This window comes from Zymoseptoria tritici, chromosome 2, assembly GCF_000219625.1.
Source record: "Zymoseptoria tritici IPO323 chromosome 2, whole genome shotgun sequence".
NCBI classification, from domain to species: Eukaryota; Fungi; Ascomycota; class Dothideomycetes; order Mycosphaerellales; family Mycosphaerellaceae; genus Zymoseptoria; species Zymoseptoria tritici.
In genome coordinates, this window is record NC_018217.1 from 1,368,076 (window position 1) to 1,387,713 (window position 19,638).

Here is a 19,638-nt window from a genome sequence, read left to right on the forward strand (position 1 = left end):
AGCAACAGGTACTTGGCTCCACCAAGATCCCAATCTGGTTAGCGCATTGCCTCGATATGTCTGCCTCGCGATGCAAGTTACGGTATATCAGACCGGATCAACACAACCGAAGACATCACATGCTTGTCGTCCCGGCTCTTAAGAGCTCGGCAAAGTCCGCTGAGGCTTGGATCTGTGCTGCGTGTCTTCAGCGTCGACAACGACTTCCATCACGGCGTTTTTCGCATGCCAGTACCAGGACCGCAGCAAGACGAAGCCAATATGCCGTGTCGCAAGGACCTCAACAAAGAAATGTTTCCTCGGACAGCAGTACGACTTCTCGGAGAAACTACAAGCTACCGGGCACACCAGCACGAACTCGTTTTGCCCCTTCGCCAACAGGGTACATGCACATAGGGGGCCTGAGGACCGCGCTCTTTAGCTATCTCCTGGCTAAGCGGACGGAAGGACAATTCCTCTTACGAATCGAAGACACCGATCAGAAGCGCCTTGTACCCGGCGCCGAGGAACGTCTGTGTCAGGATCTTCGATGGGCCGGTCTGCAATGGGATGAAGGACCACAAGTCGGCGGTCCACACGGGCCTTACAAGCAGTCCGAACGAACGCATATATACCAGGAACACGCGAAGCAACTGCTCGATTCCGGTTCTGCATATCGATGTTTCTGCACTCCCCAGACTACCGCATCAAATGGCACGAAAGCAGCCTACGTTACAAGCGGTTGCTATCAGGATTGCTCCTCATTGCCTGCCGAACAAGCCGAGGACCTTGCCCTCGATCAAGCGAAACCATACACAATACGCCTCAAACCTCCTCCAAATGCCCATAAGCGCGTTTACAGCGACCTAGTCTACGGCAGAATTCAACGCCTAAAGCGTTCTCCGAGCGGCAATCCCGTCAGTGATGATGGTGATGCTGGTATCGATGCTGCGGACACGATACTGGTCAAATCTGATGGCACGCCCACATATCACTTCGCCAACGTGGTGGATGATCATCTCATGCGAATCACGCATGTTATTCGAGGCTCTGAGTGGATGGCCAGCACTCCTCTGCATTACGATCTGTATTCGGCTTTCGAGTGGACACCGCCTACCTTCGCGCACGTGGGCCTTCTGCTCGACGAGACAAAAGCCAAGCTTTCGAAGCGCAGCGATTCTGGATTGGTGCTGGATGTGAAGGGCATGCGAGAACAGCAGGGCATCTTGCCGGAGGTGTTGTGCAATTTCCTTGCGCTTTTGGGATGGAGCAACCCGGGAAGGAACGATGTGATGGAGATGAGGGAGCTGGTGAGAGACTTCGATTTGAAGTTCACAAAGGGCAACTCGGTCGTGAAGAATGAGAAGCTGTGGTTCCTACAGAAACAGCACGTCGCGAGGAGATGCGAAGTCGCCCGGGAGACAAGGTCTTCGGAACCGCTGACGGGCTTGATCGATGCCATTGGGTCGAAAGTTCGGCAAGCATTTCCAGGCCCAGTCCACACGCGCGGTCAGAGTCTGGAAGCTTACATTGGCGAGGTATTCCTGGCAGACTCCAAGTCCTACTCAACGCCGCAGCATTATGTGGACCGCAATCGCTACTTCTTCCACTTCGATGCGTCTGAAGTGCCAGCCGAGGCGGAGACCTACGACAAAGACGTGCACATTACCGCGGGAGCATTGTCAGAGTTCATGGCGGACCTCCTGGCGCACTTCGATTTCGCGCAGCCTTACCGCGATTCTCGCTTCGCAGTGCCAAAGCCTGAGCGCGAAGACGAGGCCGTCTTGACCCCTATCGATGTTGCTTCCGGCCATATACACGCGGCAATGCACCACCAGATTTGGCGAACGATCATAGCATCGACGAACACAGGAACGGAGGACATACCTTTTACCGATCGTCCGGTCGATGTTCACGCCGTAGCAGCGCATCTGAGCAAAAGTACCGATTGCCCCACCGATGAGCTAGTCAAGCAGTACAAGTCCTGGAACAAGGCCCTCATGCGATACTTGAGAGAGAAACTGAGCTATGGACTTCCTGGACCAGGCGTGGGTGCTATCATGGCTATCCTGGGGTACGAGGAGTGCCGTCGTCGACTGGGCGTCAAGATGGACGCCGGCAAAGGTGGATGGTGAAAAGGCATTCAAAACGTGCGTTTTGTAATATTACTGTACATCATTTAGACTTATGCCCTCGTCTCGGCAGCTACCGCCTTGAGCATCTCGCCCTGCGACCACGATCTCAGAAAAGGCCTCAACCTGTCTTTCGGCGCTAGGTCTTCCTCATGCTCCCTGAACAATGCCTCCAGCGCACTCTTCTCGACCACAACCCTCCCACCCGCCAACAGATCTTTCACATCCACCCACTCGACCTCCATCGCCCTCGCTTTGTTCTGCATACCATCCGCCTCCAACGCAGTGAACAACCCATCTCTCCTCTCACGCGACACAAATAAACTCCTTTCCAGTCCATTCCAGCCCAGCACATCCCTCACATACCTCTCCATCGAATTCTCATGCACGCCCGCAATCTCCAACCCCAATCCCTGCGAGTCATCCACTACGATCAGCTCCCCCTTCTTATACCGATGACTCAACGCCGTGCGAAAAGCGAGGTCGTACATCTTTTTGGGCAAGTCCGTTCCAAAATCGCGAGGCTTGGGTCCGAATGCTACACCTCCACCGCGAAGCATGGGCGACTTTTTATCTCCCAATCGAGCCTTTCCGGAGCCCTTCTGGGGCCGGATCTTCCGCCCTGAGCCGTGCACTTCGGATCGCCATTTCGTTGACGCTGTGCCGGAGCGGGCGTTGTCGCCTTCGAAGGTGATGGCTTTGTGGAGGATGTCTTTGCGTGTGGGGAGGAGAAGATGCGTTGATGGGTAGGTTGCGAAGCCGGTCGGTTCGAGAGTTGGGAATGTGTATAGTGTGCACTGCGTTGGTTGGCGGAAGGGGTTTAGTGGAGGTTGGTGTATTGTTGACGAGGATGGCGGAGGTGATAATGTCGATGTGCCGGTTGGAAGAGGTGCTTCGGTGGCCATGCTGCGAGTGAGAGTCGGTTGTTGTGCGGAGAAGTTGGTGAAAAGGTGCTTTGCAGGCACAAAGGCTCGTTTGGACGCCATGATGTGTGACTGTAATGGATCCTTGGGATGATGTTGTTGTTGGAAGGTGAGTTTGTTGGACAGCGAGGTGTAGATTCGACCTTCGGGAGTGTCGCCGCGAAAAGTCCGCGGAGGAGAGCGAGCATTGGTCGACTACCACTACTTGCACCTCACCTTGTCCTTCGACCATACATAGACATCGCATTTCCGCATCAAACATGGCTCTGGAACGAGGTGCTCGACCGCTAGCACGATGTCTGCGATGTACACGACACGAAAAAATAACAACTCTGCCCATCCGCGCATTCACCTTGTCCGCACCGAAATGTCTGGAGACAGAGACAGCAGCAGGATCCTCAGAACCACCTCCGCCGCCTCCCTCATCGAAGTCCGAGAGATTGAAATTAGATCCGTTCAAGGTCTCAACTCCTCGACAAGAGAAACGATTGCTTCGCACACAACACCTCTTGCCGGTTGGATCGCGTAGGCGAAGAGCGGCCATGAAGTCTACGAGTCAAATACCGTTCGAAGAAATACCATATCAATGCTTTCAGGAGGCGCGAAAGGTGTTGCAGGAGGATAGAGCAGTAAGAATGGAGGAGATCCGGACGCAGCGCGAGAGGATAGAATTCTTGAAGGAGAAGGTGGTTGTGGGCGAGGAGGAAGAGATGAAGAAGGCGACCACGCTGCGGGATATGCAACAAAGATTGGAGAAGACGAAGATATGGGCAGACATCAATGATCCATTGGTGAAGAAGAAGTTCGAGGACGGTCTGGGTAAGTCGCGAATGAAACTACAAAGAAGCGAAGCAAAACTCTCCAAACTAACGATCCTCGCAGGCGACATGACCAAGCCCATCTACCGCTATCTGGCCGACCGGAAATGGCGAACTTACGAACGTCCCCTCCTGGTCCAACGTATAACCCAGATGAACATCATCCCGGACCTCCTCCCCGGTCTCGCACCCACCGTCGCCACAAGCCTCGCCTTCCCACTCCCCACCCTGCCACACAAACGCAAAAACATCCCCCACGGCGATGTCGTCGAAGCCCGTATCTCCGAGTCTCCCGCCATCCTCTCCATCCAACCCTTCACAGCCGGCGAGCAACTCGTCACCATCGCAGTCGTGAATCCGGATGTTCCCGACGTCGAGTCCGACGGCTATACCTCCCGCTGCCACTTCCTGGCCTGCAATGTGCCCATCTCTGCGGTCAACACACAGGTCAAGCTCGCTTCGCTGGACAAGTCGTCGCAAGTCGTGCACTCTTGGCTTCCAGCTTTCGCCCAGAAGGGGTTAGACAAGCAACGCATGGCCATAGTCGTCCTTGCGCAACGACAAGCTGCAGATGGGTCGTCGACCACCATCGATACCGCAGCTGTCAAGAGCGTCGATCAAGGACGATTTGGGAAACGTAACCACTTTTCGCTGAGGAGTTTCTTGCCGAAATTCGGCTTGTCGCCAATTGGTGTGGATCTCTTCCGGACGACGTGGGATGCCAGTACGGCCGAAGTGATGAGGAGAGCGGGTGTGCAGGGATGGAATTTGGAGTTCAAGAGGAAGAGGGTGGAGCCGTTGCCTTATCAGAGATTGAAGGAGGAGAGGTACAGATAGATAGGGAAATGTATGGTCGAAAGACATGTCCTGAGAAAGAGAGTAAGAGAGGGAAAAGCTGCCGATGTCCTTTGGTTGGGATCATCGGTGCATTGTGTATTATGTACAGTACTGTATCCTCCTTCTCTGAAGATCTTCGAAATCGGTTTTGTGAATCCACAAGAAGAGTCTATCGGCCGTGATTCGGAACTGTTTAGATCCACCAGCATTTGTGTCCGCCCTCACATTCTGTCTCCATCTGGTCGTCAGGTTGAAAGCAAACCGCACCCAACGCCCACGCTATGCACTCTCCTCTTGTCTTTCTCGCGTGCCGCCGCCACGCGTCGTTTCAGATGCCCTCTTCTTCGGTCATTCATTACTGCTGCGCACACTGCGGCCCCTCTGCACCTTCATCATCGTCCTCCCACTCCGCACCCGCCGCTCTAGGATCATCCGATCCCGCGCCAAAACCCTCCAGATCCTGCACGACCTCCCAGTCAAGCACCTCCTCAATCACCTCCGGAGTCTCGCCAACCTTGTACTCCTTCTTCTCCACCTTCGGCAGCACTGCTCGCACCTTTTCCACCTCCGCCGGAGTCTTCAACCACCCGTCCTCGGGAAAGTTGATCTTCAACGTCAAATACAAATCTCCCCTCGCATCCGACTTCTTCATCGGCATCCCCTCACCAACAACCTTAATCACATCATCCGGCCGTAAGACTTTGCCATCCGGCTGCTTCACACACAACTGCAGTCCCCGTCCGTCCAAATGCGTCAGTACCACACGATCGAACCCTGTCAACGCCTCGACCAGAGAAATCTCCACTTCCGCTTGCAAGTCGCTGCCCGCACGGTGGAAAACTTCGTGCTGTGCCTCGACCAGCTCGAACACGATATCGCCCGGCTCCGAGTCGTCGGGTGACTGATCTGCCTCGCCTGCCAGAATGATCTGCTCCCCTTCCCGTGCGCCTCGTGGGATGTACATTTCCAGAATCTTCTTCTCTTTCACCGTTCGCACGCCCTTGCAGCGTTTGCACTTGTCCTTGTCCGCGTAGAAGCTCCCTCGTCCAGCGCAGGTATTACAGGGAACCGTCTGCTGCGTGACCATCCCCGGTCCGACGGGTTGCAATCGAGTCGTCTGCCCACGACCTTTACACGTCTCGCAGGTCTTTGGTTTCGTCTTCTCCGACTTGCCGCCAGAACCGTGGCAGTGACTGCAGATGATATTCTTCGTGCTGGCGAAACGAGTCGTCTTTCCCTTGTAGAGTTCCTCCAGCGTGACTTGGTACTGTTGTCGTTCACTCCTTCCCTTCGTCTTGCGCTGCGGTCGGCCTGGTCCTCCTCCTCCTCCTCCCATACCGCCCATACCGGGAAATCCCTCAAACCCACCTCCCATACCGCCGCCCATGCCGCCGAACATTTGAGCGAGGAGATCGTCTAGGTCGGGTTGTCCGCCGCCCATGCTGGAGGACTTGTCGAAGGCGGCCATGCCGTGTTGGTCGTAGAGGTGGCGGGTGTCATCGTCGGAGAGGATTTCGTAGGCTTGCGAGATGGATTTGAAGGCGATGTCGGCTTGTTCGCGCTCTTCGGGGGCGACTTTGTCGGGGTGGGAGGAGAGGGCGGCCTGGGAAGAGTGGTATTAGTGGGGAGTGCTGGAGGTGATGAGATTGATGGTCGTACTTTGTGGTAAGCTTTCTTGATCTCGGCTTTTGTTGCGCCTCGTTGGATGTTCAAGACCTCTGCCGGGGTATGTTAGATCTGACTATGGTTTCTTCCAGAGCATGTCCCATCAAGGTCGTCGGAGGCATTACTAACCATAGAGATCTATCTCTTCGGATGCCATGCTGGGCGATGTGGAAAAGAGCGTGAATCAGGTATTCGTTGCAAGCAGATCGTCGCGACAGCAAGGAATTCTCTTGCACGAACGACTGTTGAAGAATGCGACTAGTTGAAAGCGATGGAAGAGTGTTTGTTGAAAGGCTGAAATGTTTCTTGTGAAGAGACAAAGCCGAACAAAATCCGCGCGAGCTGAGATCCGGGGAAAGACCCTGTTCGTGCCTGCCCTTTCAGGATTCTGTCACATGCAAAGCAAACTCACGCCCGGAATACCACAACCGCCACGATATGGTTGTCCAGACAATTCCACAAAGAGTCATGACATGTTCACGCCGCGATAGTATCGACAAACTTCGTCGATTGTCATTCCATACGCTGCATGATTCGTGATGTTTGTTTCCTGTTCTCGACGGCTCCTCCAGCCGTCATCAGGATGACCTTCCCAGCTACTGGCCAGGACCATAATCGACTTTAAACTTGCATCTTCTTCGAGTCGATATCCTCGACCCGCTCTGGAGACTGCTCCCCGACATCCTTGCCCTCCAAACCTTCTCCCTTCTCTAGCTTCTGGGCAGTACCCGTGAAGTTCTTCGTCTTCCACGCCGGAGTGCCGATGTAAGGAATACCATTCGGATCCTCAAACATCTCTGTGATGTCTTCGAGTGGTTTACCGCCGGTCTCGGGAAAGAGGAAGAACACGTGAATAGTCATGGCGACGCAGAAAATGGCGAAGACGAGGTAGGTCTTCCATTTGATGGAGACGAAAGCTGGCGGGACGAAGTAGCCGAGAGCGAACTGTAAGAGGAGGTCAGGATCGATTCAGCTGGACAAACTTCATTGCACTTACATTGAAAGCCCAGTTGGCCGAAGTAGCGAACGCGGTGGCTTTGCCACGGAGATGATTCGGGAAGAGCTCTGGAGGGTAGATCCACGATACCGGACCCCAGGTTGGCGCATACGATGCGACGAAAAGATAGCTGCAAGCAATGACAGCCTTGGACGGCGGACCGCTGACTTGGACGGAAGCCTCCTTGATGCCGCCGACGCCCTTTGGACCAGGATCCGTGCCGTAGCTGGCCAAGAGACCGGCATTTGCGAACAGCCAGGTAGCCATCAAGGTCGAGCCTACCAGTAGAAGTGGACGGCGACCGATACGATCCACGAGGTAGAGACCTGGAAGAGTCATGACGACGTTGATCACGTATTGAATCGATGAGGAGACCAGAAGGGTGTTGCCAGTCAGGCCGGCCATGGCGAAGACGTACGTGATGTAGTACATCATCACCTGCGACAAGGGTCAGTCAATACTTACGAGTGGAATGAGGCACAAACTGAACTCACATTCATCCCAGTGAGTTGCGACCAGATCTGCGTGAAGGCAGCGATGTGCGTCCGGTTGATGTATCGAGGAGAGAAGAGCTCGAGAAAGCTAGCCGCCTGGGCTTGACGCTCGATCTCGACCCATTCCTTGATCTCCTTGAACTCGTGAGCTACAAATGGGCTGTTCGGGTCTCCGTGGCCGTGCGTGAGGATGAGGACTTGCTCGCACTCCTCCCATCGATCTTTGGTCGCGAGCCAGCGTGGCGTCTCGGGGAGGAACATCATGCCGAAGAAGAGGATGATCGCAGGAATCATTTGAAGAGCCCATGGCACGCGGAAGGCGGCCGGACCATCCATGAAAGAGCAGCCATAGGAGATGTCTTGTTGAATGAGGTCAGTTAAAGGGGTATTGGGGTCAAGTTCACCGTGGCCAACGTACAAAACATGATCAGGATACCCCAGGTGATGGCCCATTGTTGCGCCCCGACCAGACGACCTCGCTTTGAGGGAGGTGCAATCTCGGAGATGTACACTGGAACTTGAGCGGAGCAGATTCCGACACAGAATCCGTTGATGATGCGACCGATGATTAGCATGGGAATGTTCTGCGCGGCGGAGACGATGATGCAGCCGATGACCCAGATCATGGAACCGATCCTGAAGAGTTGTCAGTCAAAGAGCGCGAATGAGCCTGTGTTGGTGGACACTCACATGATGGCGCGCTTGCGACCAAGGCGGTCGGAGAGAAAACCAGACAAGAGTGAAGCGAGCCAGGAGCCGGCCGCCATACTGGCGGTGATACCACCTTGAGTGCTGGCATGGGGTCCCAAGCACTCGCCTGGACCTTGGTGGAAGTAGCAGAGGTAGCCCTTTCCGGCGATGCTGTGTGAAGAGTCAGTCATATCATAGCGTCGTGAAGTGAAGTGACAAGCACACTCACATCGCACTCATCGACGAGATGTCGAAACCGAACAGACCACCTCCAATGACGGAGATAGCTGCGATGAGGTAGATGTTGCCAAACTTCTTCATGCTGGGCAACGAGGGTGTTGTTGTGTGTGATGTCAAGGGAGCGTGGGAAGGTCAAGTTGGGGCCGCGGTGAGTGAAGATATTAAAAGCTCAAGATCGCCATACAATCTGGGGTGGAAGAGCGGTGCCAGGGTCTCTGTGTAACGGTAGTGTGGTAAAAGTCATTCACTCTTCTGGAAGCCAATCACAGCTCTCGGTATGGCGAAGAAGGTTGCATACTTTCCCGCCAGTTCAAGCTATCCTGGTCTTTGCTCTGGGGCATATCACGATATACCCTTCGTCGCCATGCACTGTGACAGGTGAACTGTTGCGCCCACGAGTAAGGCAGACTGATGGCTTGACTGAAAGCCTTCCGAGCCATGCTGCAAAGTTGACTGCACCGTTTGCATGACCGTCTTGCTAGCTGTCGCCCTCGATGAATTCTCACCGTGAGTGGCTGAAGCTGACGAGGTCGGAGGTCTTCATTGAGGTCCTCCCTCGTCACTCTCCTCCTTGCCTCCTGCACGAGCGACCTGGAACCCGATTTGTGACAGCCAATACGTCTCGTTCTTATTGCATCAGTCCCACAATTGAACCCGACGGATCGGCTCTGACTGTCCGCATGATCAAACGTGGCCGCTCAATCTGCAGACTGCACGTGTCCATGCACCGTCAAGTCGTACTCTTTCAGGATGTCTGCGACATGCTCCAATACTGGACCCTCATCCTCCAGGAAGATCCTCGACGCGCGATCCTGAATATCATAGGCCATCCCACTTTTAAGCCCGACTACTGGCATCGTTGGACCATCATCTCGCGGTGACACCCATCGTTCATTCTGTGGTTCGTTTGATGGTCCTAGCAGGCAGGTGAGAAATGTGAGGTGAAGTACCAAAGATCCGAAGAAGAGTGACCCGACGTTCGACAAGCTTCAGCCCCATTCTTAGCGCTCTGGAGAGATGGCCCGAGCGCTGTGCCGGCTTCCGAGGAGATGCTTCCACCATTCGTCGAGTCGTTTTTCCTTCTTCATTCGCTCATCACTCGAGGCACGCCCTACCTATGCGTGAGAGCAAAGCAAACGAGCATCGACACTCACGAGGGTATCGCTTGCTGCGCTCCGTGGCCATCTCCAAGTCTTGTCAGCCCACGGCGCTAGCATCAACTGCACAGCATCACCCTGTCCGACATATCGACCAACGGCGAACGTGGCTCTCGCAGTCCGGTGACCATCTTCTCCTCCGTGAAACTCACAAACCCCCGCTTGTGCATTCTCTCACGCTCGCTCAGGACGCGGCGAGCCAAGAACTGGTCCCTCGATTGCGATTGCCGGGAGCTGTTGTGCTGCCAGTCTGCGGCCGCGCTCACAGTCTTGTGGCCTGTCGTACAAGCGTAGCGTGTTGCGCAGAGAGCGACCTTCACGAGAAGGAGGAGAAAGATACGCAAGGTAAGGTAGCTTTCAAGGCGGTGGATGGACTGGAAGAATATAGAGAGCAAGTGATTGGTGCCATTGCTGACGGAGTCCGCCCCGCATTCACATGAATGACCTTCAAGCTTCCCTCAACTTTCCGTATCAACACCTTCCATCCTCTCCATACCATGACTGATCGCAGTAGTTTCCGGAGCTGCAGCGGCCCATCATTCCAGCAACCACCATGACCGACTGGTTAGAGCAATACTCCGCCGCGCTAGCAGTCCGCGATGCTCGCGAGCAAGCCCACAAGCCATACATAGACGCCTGTACGTCTGGACCTCATTCACTGGATCCAATCCATATTCGACTCTGCTAACATCGTGATTAAGTCACCCGTCTCGCCGATCGTACCGCCTCCGCCGCTCTCACACCCGCGACGACAAATCCACCCCTACCTACCTCATCGTCACCAGCATCCCTTCCAATACGAACCTCGACCCCTTCGCAACCCTCGTCCACCACCAGCGACAACCTGACCACTCTACGCAACGACCTAGCAGCCAATCAGAAAGCCCGCGCCCTCCTGTCCACCCAACTTTCCTCCCTGCAGACCGAGCACACCGCGCTCCAGTCCTCATCGACCCTCCAAGCCCAGTCCATCACACGCCTCACAACTCAAAACCGAAACCTCACTCGTTCCCTCCGCGACCGCGAAGAGGAACTGAAAGGGAAGGCCAAACTCGTCCAGGATGCGCAAGATGAAATGGTGAGTCTGGGACTGGCGCTGAGTATGGCGGAACAGAAAGCGGAGCGCTTGGAAGGGGAGAACCGTGAACTGGTGCGGCGGTGGGTGGAGTACAAAGAAGGGGAAGTGGAGAGGGAGAATCAGAGGAGAGGGTGGGGAGATTGAGGAAAGAGGTAGTAACAGAGCATGCAATATGAGAGAAGGACTGAGAGAAGACGATTTGATGGTATACACGACATAGATGACCAACCACCCATTAACGGGTAGGTTCAGTAAAGGGCAGACCGGGAGATATCCGAACTCCGTTGCAAGACCTTCATTTCGTAATGGTAAGGTGATTCACATCGGTCTGCGACTCCTGAATACTCATTCCGGATGCGTGGCGTGAACATGTCCCTATGAGGCAAGCAAATACGCCTGAAACCACAAACAGCCCATCCACCGAAACTCGCTCATCAGCCCACCACGCGACTCCAACGTGCGCGGCAGCCTCACATCAGGAACCGAACCGGGAGGCAGGGCTGGGAAACGGTATCGGCATATGCAGCCAGCATGAATCAGAGTTTCGAAACAGCAAACGGGCGGGTGTGGGTGGTGCAAAACGGTTCATTCACCAACGGGCGTGATCCATGAAGCCGGCACATGGCAATTTGTTTTATTTCGATCCTTTCTCATTCAATGCGAATAATAGGAGGGGGAGGAGGAGGAAATGTTTCAGATCTTCCTGCTACCGTGATGATGATTTGAGGGAATTTTGGTGCGGCGGATGGACCGGGGTGTTTGGGAAGCCGGTTCGCGTGCTGGGGAGCCGACCTATAAGGGTTGGAGGAGTAATAAGCGGAGAAGAGGAGACGGGAGGTACAAGAGTATATGCGCTGTGAGCTGGATTGAGGGCGGGGGCGTTGTGGATTTTGAGGAGGGGAGTGCGACGTGGTGGGAGAGGAGAGGAAAGGGAATTGCAGGAGTGTCATCTCAATACTTAGTGTATCGTGATTGAGGTTGGAATAAGATTCGAGAGTTGCGTGATGAGGCTCCAGCTGTGGAGAGACAGGGTGACGAGAGAGGAGATTTGACGTTTTGATGAGGAGAGATGATGGCTGACGAGCGGATGGCGGATGGCGGATGGCCCTTGCCTGTGCTGGGGCTGGGGCTGAATCAAATCGAATTAATTGATGGAGCTTCGATGCTTCTTTTCACGGACATGACAACAACAACATTGTGAGTGAATTCACCTCTCATCTCAGGCATCTCATCGGACACGACATAGGCGAGGCAGCATTCTCCAATCAATCCAGCAGCAGCAGATTTGTCGCCTCTCACGTGCGACTTGCAACGGTGCAAGGATCTACATTCAGCAGTACTTCCATCTTCTTCTCCAGCCCAGAAGTTGCCAAGTCCCCAGCTTAACCGCCTCGACCCGCCACAAGAGAATAACGCCCGACCGACAGACTCGGATGAGGAGCGGGCCAACTCCTCACTCTCTCTGCTCTGCTCTGCCATCATCTCAGAGACATACCAACCAAATCAACCTCGACTCTTCTTCAAACATACTCTTCACACCTTTTCCAGAACATCACATCCCCACTTTGCGCCACCTCAATCTTGACCCTTACCGGGCTGCCCTAGTTCTAGTTCTAGTTCTAGCGAACCGAAGCGGAGGCAGGACCCGCCGACTCTCCTCGCAAGTCCCGTCTTCCATTCTCTCCTGGCCGGCTTTGTCACCACAAACAATCCTCCTCCATCACCCCAAAGAACTACCATCCACTGCCCGGTGGCGCTCTCAATCTGGCGTCGACGTGCTTACGAGTCCAGCGTCTTGCATTCGCGGTGTTTTCTTCGGTTATTTGCTAGTTGACCCATTTGCGAGACGCCTGCACTCCGAGTCCTCCTCCTCCGTCACACCCCTCGACCGACCGCCTTTATCGACTTTGCTCCCAACCATCCATCAACCACGACTCCTTTCCCACCGTTCGCCGTTCGCGGCGTTCGGTCGACGCCACAGCAAACATGCGCGAAGTCAACTTCAGCATCCCCAACGCGAACAAGGCCTCGGTCGGCATCACCACCGCCCTTTATGACCGACGAGCGCTCGACTGTACTTCCACCCTCCCTCTCATCAACTCCTTGAATAATCTCGCATACCTCACCACATCCTCCGGTCGAATTCGAGACATACTCACCGTCGATGGCGGGATCGAACGACTGGTATGCATCCTCAAAGAAGGGAGGAGCAAGGACATGATGGAGATGTGGAAGTGGAATCTGGCCTTTCAATGTATAGTGAACATCGGCGTGAGAGGTTCAGAAGCCGTGCGGACACGGGTGGTCGAGGCGGATATGGTCCCTGTCATTGCGACGATACTCGACAATTACTTTCAGGTCATTGAAAAGAGCAAAGAACGACACGAGGCGGAGAGCAGGAAGAAGTGTCCATTCAGCAGCTCTCGGAGCTTCTCACGGTCGGGTCACCACCGTACGGAGTCTAACGAGCACCGCTCAGGGAGAAGTCGAAGACACGCACCACCTCCTCCGATTGCCATTCCGGAGACACCGACGCAAAACGATGCAGAGGAGCCATCCAGCGACATCACGCCCACAGCGTACACCGCGAATCTATCCCTCAGCTCACCGCCCGAGCGGACGGTGTTCCCTCGCCAACACGGACAGCACAGGTCGATTGGTGGTAGGGCGCAATACTCTTCGCCCAGCATACCCAGCACGAGCCTCGCCGAATCATCGGTATCATCCAGCATGACATTACAAAGCACTTCGGGTACGCCATACGTCCGTCCGGTCCGCGATGTCGACAGGCTACCCTCGATGGTCACGACGGAACTGAGCTCGCAACCTCAATCTCCCACCACACCTGGCGCAACGATCATTCGCGCGGAAAGTCCACGAGTCGCGGCCAGTGGAAGCCGTCCACGACGGAGGCCTTCCATCCGCCATCAACTATCCATCTCCGGGTCTGATGATGATGGTCAGATTGAAGAGAATGTTTCGGACGATTCCAACGGCAACGATGGAGAGCCGATGGTTGGCATTCAATCCGACATTACCATGCAGGATATTGTGAACGATGATGGCATGCTGGACGCGGAAGGCAATGCCATCACAATCACTGTCCCCGATGTATCAGGAGAGGAGAACGAAACGTTCAACATCACCCATCGATCATCAGTCGACGGCAGCCTGGTCAACCCCGGAGCAACACCAACTCAAGCACAAATGAATCTCCCACAAACACAACTCCCTCCACCGGTCAACGTTATCAACACAACCCCGCCCAGCCTCCAGAACACAACCTGGTTCGCCTCACAATCTCTTCCAATGGGTCGACCCGCCGCACCCGCCAGCGTCCTCGCCGCCATGCCCCGCGACGAAGACGTCCTCATGTCCCTTCAACTCCTCGCTTACGTTTCCAAATACTGCAACCTCCGCGCATACTTTCAAAAATCACACCTCGTTCCTCGCCTCAAAATCGGCAACGACCTCAACCTGCTCGATCCAGACTACAATCCCGCCACCCATCCAGCCATGACCGAAGCCGAACTCGAAGAAGAATGGGACAATGAATTCGTCATCAAACCCGGCGAGAAACCCTACAACATCTTCCCCCTGATTGAGAAATTCACCGCCAAACCATCCTCTTCCTCCCGCTCCTGCTCCTCCTCATCTACCTCCCCTCAACAAAACGACATGCAATACTGGGCCGGCGTCGTGATGCGCAATCTCTGCCGCAAAGACGACTCCCGAGGCGGTATCCGACAGTGCGCGTACTGGCAATGCGGGAAGTGGGAAGAGTACACCCGACAATTCGCGAAATGCAGAAGATGTCGACGGACAAAGTATTGTAGCAAGGAATGTCAAAAGGGCGCGTGGGGCAGTCATCGATTCTGGTGTGTCGCGGCGGAAGAGCATGCGGAGGGAGGGAGTGGGAGGGCGGATCGAGAAGGGGAGAGGTCGGAGAGGAGGAGGGAGAGGCATCATCATCATCATCATCACCATTCTTCTTCTGCTCATGGTCAGCAGAATCAGAGTCATACTTGAAAGAGGGGAGGTGGGAGGGAGACGAGGGAGTGGTAATGTGTACACACTTGAGGAGTTTTGGACGGTCGGATGAAGGCAGCGGCAGACGAGAGGGTGGAGAGAAAGGATAGGATACCCCCTTTTTACCTTGAATTATTGATTAGGAGTGGAGAATGGAGAATGGATGGATGGAACGACATGACAGGAACAAGGGCATAGCGAGCATGGCGTTGAAGATTAATGATCATGTTGTCTCTGTTCTACTTGATTTGATATTCTTGTCTCTCCGTGCCTTGTGATGAAGAGGACTAGCGAGACCAATGCATCAACCAAATGAAGCGGTAGCATGACCACATATGTGAGCTGAACTTCTAGCGAGAAAAACGAAGTCCATGTACAAGAGTGAAAGTAACACTCAACAGAGCATCAACAACGATCGCCCACTCGAATCAATAACAACGACCGGCTCCCTCTTCTCCCCGAAGCTCTCAATTCTCTCCTCCTGCTCTTCCTCCATCCTCTCTCTCAGTTCACAAACCCCACCTCTCAACGACAATCAACCTCCCCTTTGATCACGACGATGCCGGCGGTGCCGGCGGATTCGCATTCCCCGCCGCCGCTCCACCCCGATTCCCCATCTTCTTCACCTTCTCCGCCGTCCTCTTGGGCAACGCAACAATGCTGTCTCGGGCACGATCCCACAAACTCGACCTTCTCCTCGAATTCGCAGCCGGCGCCGCATTGCGAAGCACAAATTCACGATGCCGCACCCATAACGTGTAACGAGACCTCCGTTCCGCTGCGGTGAGAGGAGGATTGGGATTGTCGCCTTCGTCGTGGATTCGGTTGCTTCTGTCGGTGAGCGGTGGTTGATCATACAATGTCTCAATCTCTGATGCTGTTAGTGCGTCAATCTGCGTTGCAGGTCCGGCTGATGCGCCCGTTCGTGGAGCTTGAGATGCCGAATCGGAGGGTGATATTTCCATGTCGTCGTTCGGTTGTACTGGAGCCGGTAGGATCTGCATATCATCGTCGTCTTGTGTAGTCTCCGCAGGCGCAGGTCCAGCTGATGTGACTGTCATGTCACTCTCGCCTGGTACGGTGTACGCGGGTGCAGAACCAGCGGGTCTGTTCAACATATCGTCCTCGCCTTGTGTAGCACGCCATGCCCAGTCGTGTACATCAATACTCTCATCCGGCCGACGCAGCGAGCTTGGTTCTCCTGACCAGTCCGATGGCAAAGTACCCACAGCCGCTCCATCGATAGGAGTAAGAGGACTTCCAGATGGACCCGCGCCCCCCTGAGTTCGTGGTCGCAGATTCTCATAGTTGGGGAGAGCATGGAGTCGTGGCACATATTGTTCCCCGATACTGGTGTATCCAGTCGTTCGTGGAGGAGGACCTAGCTGTTGAGATGCTCCTGGCAAGATCACTTCGCTCATCTGTCGAGTTCCTCTGGGCGATGTAGGCTCGCTCATCTGGCGACTTATTGCTTGAGGAGGCGGCACAGCGTTGTTCTGCCGTATGGTAGCCACAGAACTCGTTGGGGGATTCGCGGTCTGTATCATAGTTCCGGGCGTCACTGCATTGTTGTTCGTCTGCACAGTCAGCTGGCTCGGGGATTGGGGTCGTCGCACATCAGTGGCTTGTTGCGCGGTGGGCGAAGACGAGGTAGTAAGGTCTGCACGCTGCAATGTACCTCCTGGTGACACGGGCTCGCTCATCTGGCGACCCGCGGCTCGCGGAAATGACGCATCGTTCGCTCGCTGTGAAGTTGGGACAGAAGTCCATGGGAGTTCAGCTGTTTGAGCTGTGGCTCCCAGTGTCGCTGCATTGGTAGAAGTCTGGATGGTAAGCCGACCCATGGGCTGGAGCGGTTGCGCATCCGCGGCTTGCTGTGCGGCGGGCTCAGACGATGTGACAAGGGCCAAAGTCTGCAATGTAGCTCCTGGCGACACTGGATCACTCATCTGTCGACCGGCAGCTTGAGGGGACGGTAGAGCATTGGCTTGCTCAGTAGATCCTTCAGAAGCCACTGCATTGCTGTCATCTTGCGTAGACTGCTGTCCAGTGACTTGAGGAGACGGCATACCGTCGGCTTGCTGCGTTACGGTCCTCGGTGCTGTAGCAAAGCTGGCAGTCAGTCGCATACGCCCATTGACAGATGTATTTCTGTGCGTCTCGACCACAAGTGGAGTCCGTTGCCTCGCTCTGGAACTCTCCCCGTTGTTCATGTTGAACACGTCCGATAGTATCCTCCATCCAAAACTCGACCTCCTTCTTGCACGAGAAGGCTGTAGATACTCGGACGCTTGAACGATGGGATTGGAGGCGCGACGCAGCATCTCCCGGCTGGTTGGAGGGTTATTGACGTGCCAGGACCAGTTCGGACCTTCAGGGACGGCGCGGTAGAAGGCCTCGTCGTCCTGAACGTGTGGTCGTGGAGCAAAGTCAACATTTCGTGGATGGCCTAGAGACTCAAGGTGATCGGAAGCGTTGCGTGGAGGTCGTAGAATGGACTCTGGTTGTGCTTCTGGTTGAGAAGAAGACTCGTTCTGCGGGCGGTTGGCGAAGTCCTGCAGTTGTTGTGCAGCGCGGTCGAAGGGTCCCCGCGCAGTGTCGGAGGCGATGGGGTCGTCGGCTTCTTGTGTCACTCGTGCAGTGTTCCCTAAGGGATCGTCGACTTGTGCGTCAGGCGTTCCACCAGGCGATGGTTCAGGCAACACGCCCAGGTTGCTGGGAGAGAGCAGTCGCTGCTGGTCTGCCGGTGTCTGGTGTCTACTCGAGTCAGACGAAAAAGGACGGCCCGCGCTTGCACCACTCCGACCATATGGAATTGGATGCTGTCTGGTTGGACCAGACGATGACGGAGATCGCGCGCTTGCACTGCTCCGACCGACTGGGATCGCTTTTTGCTGGAAGGACACCGTCTAAGCACGCTTCTGAGCAGTCGCAGAAGACTCGGCAACGACAGGCTGTGATCCAGGCGGCGGATTCCCCTGGATACGCCTCAGCGTCTCTCCCGGGATCGAGGAGGTTTTTGGTTTGGCAACCTTGTCTGAACGCAGATCTGTCAGCTGAAGGTACACGCGACTCAGAGATGATCCATCACGTACAAGGCCTTTCACCGTCTGGCAGGAACTCGCGCTTGCTCCCTCGCATTTCCAACAGCTTCGCCTCATGGCGATGATTCGGGAGCGCTCGCTCTTTTCCTTGTATATGGAATTTATAGAATTCCGCTTTTTCCGCTGGACTCATGAAAGAATCGCCGTGGCCGATGACGTCGCTACCAACGACAGCCGCGAGGTCTTCTAACCTTTCCAACGTTGACTTCTTCACCTGCTTCTGTCCGTGCAGGCGTTGAGCGCGAGCAAAAGTCGCTTCGTTCGAGCCGTCTAGACCAGGTCCAACGTCCAGTCTGTTTGATGATTCCGATCTGTCGATGTTGGCACTGGTAAGACGCTTGGCTTGTTCGCCTCCTCCGACGACCACGCCGCCAGCGGTCGGTATGCCACCCTTTCTGCGGATGGGGAGAGGACTTGGTAGGAGGACACTGGGATCTTCAAAGTTGATATTGACTCTGCCAGTTGCAGCATCCGTGGTGACAAGATCTTCTGATCTGCGAGCAAGAGCTTTGCTTCTGCCGTTCGACGCATCGCTGTCAGAGGAGTCACTCCCGGAGGAGTCGCTGCTGGTCGAATCGCGAACAGGAGCTTTGCCTTTATTTCGGGGCATATCACTGCTGGAGGAACTGCTGCTGGATGATGCGTCGTCACTCGGGTCAGGCGCGAGGGCTCTTCCCTTTCCTTTGTCTCGAGGTGCTTCCCCGTTGAATGTATCTTGATTGGAGGATTCACCATTGGAGCCACCTTGGACGGTAATCGCCCCGTTCGAGCCATCGCTTGTGACGACCACATTCGAAGCATAGCTGTTGAGAGCATAATCGCTTCGGCTCCTCTGGAGGATGCTTCCACCGGCCACGTTGTCCGCCGAGTTGACAAGAGAAGGGACCGCTGTCTCGTCGCCGCCTTCGTTGCTCACTCCATCTGTGTCCGTCGAGTCGATAGGCTCAGATTGGGCTGTATTGGTATTTAACGCCAAATCTGATCTCGATCTATCCTGGGATTCGGGCGGAGTGCTTGAGTTCGAAGATCGTGGGTAGTTGCCGGCACCTTTGAGGTATGGCGACATCCTTGTGTTGCTGAATCAATGAGTGCGCTCCCGTGTGATCGCCTATGAGGATGCAGATTTGGAAGAAGGTGTGTTGAGAGTGAATGGGACGTTTCCGCCGACTGCTTGAACGATTGCCACCGAGTGGTTGTCGGAATAGGAACAGTACACTGCGAGTGTTGTTGACTGGTCCCAAGAGGGCGAGTAGGCAGATGTACCTCTGTCGCTCAGTGTCAACACTCTTGTCTGGCTGACTGACTCCTTTGATACTCACTTGTATAGCCAAATGGAGGCTCGCCTGATAGTCCCGTGAAGATATTGATAAGTGCAACGCTACACAGCTAGAATATTGGATGGACTGTGCGCGATTGTCGGCGAGAGGATGAATGGGTGGGTGTTTCGAGGAGCAAAGCGATGGAGCCACCCATCTCGAGAGTCAAGCGCGTGACC

General features: G+C 54.9%; 7 protein-coding genes across 7 annotated transcripts; 4 read left to right on the forward strand and 3 right to left on the reverse strand.

Annotated features, from left to right (window-relative positions):
- Positions 1–119: 119 nt before the first annotated feature.
- On the forward strand, positions 120–2,114 carry MYCGRDRAFT_68164 (uncharacterized protein; the record flags this gene model as incomplete). The annotated part of the gene is made up of 2 exons (XM_003854838.1): positions 120–1,778; positions 1,944–2,114. The coding sequence occupies 2 exons, from the start codon at positions 120–122 to the stop codon at positions 2,112–2,114; spliced, it is 1,830 nt and encodes a 609-aa protein (XP_003854886.1).
- A 137-nt stretch (positions 2,115–2,251) lies between these two features.
- On the reverse strand, positions 2,252–2,905 carry MYCGRDRAFT_30397 (uncharacterized protein; the record flags this gene model as incomplete). The annotated part of the gene is made up of 1 exon (XM_003855578.1): positions 2,252–2,905. A coding segment is annotated over one exon (654 nt), but the record flags the coding sequence as incomplete, so codon positions are not given.
- A 385-nt stretch (positions 2,906–3,290) lies between these two features.
- MYCGRDRAFT_68166 (uncharacterized protein) lies at positions 3,291–4,689 on the forward strand (the record flags this gene model as incomplete). Its single annotated transcript, XM_003854839.1, has 2 exons — positions 3,291–3,853; positions 3,917–4,689. 2 exons carry the CDS (start codon positions 3,295–3,297, stop codon positions 4,687–4,689), a joined length of 1,332 nt encoding a protein of 443 aa, XP_003854887.1.
- Positions 4,690–4,739: 50 nt separating this feature from the next.
- Positions 4,740–6,610, reverse strand: MYCGRDRAFT_68169 (uncharacterized protein; the record flags this gene model as incomplete). The annotated part of the gene is made up of 3 exons (XM_003855577.1): positions 4,740–6,292; positions 6,349–6,407; positions 6,484–6,610. 3 exons carry the CDS (start codon positions 6,509–6,511, stop codon positions 5,045–5,047), a joined length of 1,335 nt encoding a protein of 444 aa, XP_003855625.1.
- Positions 6,611–6,975: 365 nt separating this feature from the next.
- On the reverse strand, positions 6,976–8,856 carry MYCGRDRAFT_99072 (uncharacterized protein; the record flags this gene model as incomplete). The annotated part of the gene is made up of 7 exons (XM_003855576.1): positions 6,976–7,016; positions 7,083–7,299; positions 7,352–7,789; positions 7,846–8,204; positions 8,264–8,481; positions 8,536–8,706; positions 8,765–8,856. The coding sequence occupies 7 exons, from the start codon at positions 8,854–8,856 to the stop codon at positions 6,976–6,978; spliced, it is 1,536 nt and encodes a 511-aa protein (XP_003855624.1).
- Positions 8,857–10,485: 1,629 nt separating this feature from the next.
- MYCGRDRAFT_90647 (uncharacterized protein) lies at positions 10,486–11,154 on the forward strand (the record flags this gene model as incomplete). Its single annotated transcript, XM_003854840.1, has 2 exons — positions 10,486–10,570; positions 10,634–11,154. The coding sequence occupies 2 exons, from the start codon at positions 10,486–10,488 to the stop codon at positions 11,152–11,154; spliced, it is 606 nt and encodes a 201-aa protein (XP_003854888.1).
- Positions 11,155–12,839: 1,685 nt separating this feature from the next.
- MYCGRDRAFT_68176 (uncharacterized protein) lies at positions 12,840–15,039 on the forward strand (the record flags this gene model as incomplete). Its single annotated transcript, XM_003854841.1, has 1 exon — positions 12,840–15,039. One exon carries the CDS (start codon positions 12,997–12,999, stop codon positions 15,037–15,039), a length of 2,043 nt encoding a protein of 680 aa, XP_003854889.1.
- Positions 15,040–19,638: the final 4,599 nt, after the last annotated feature.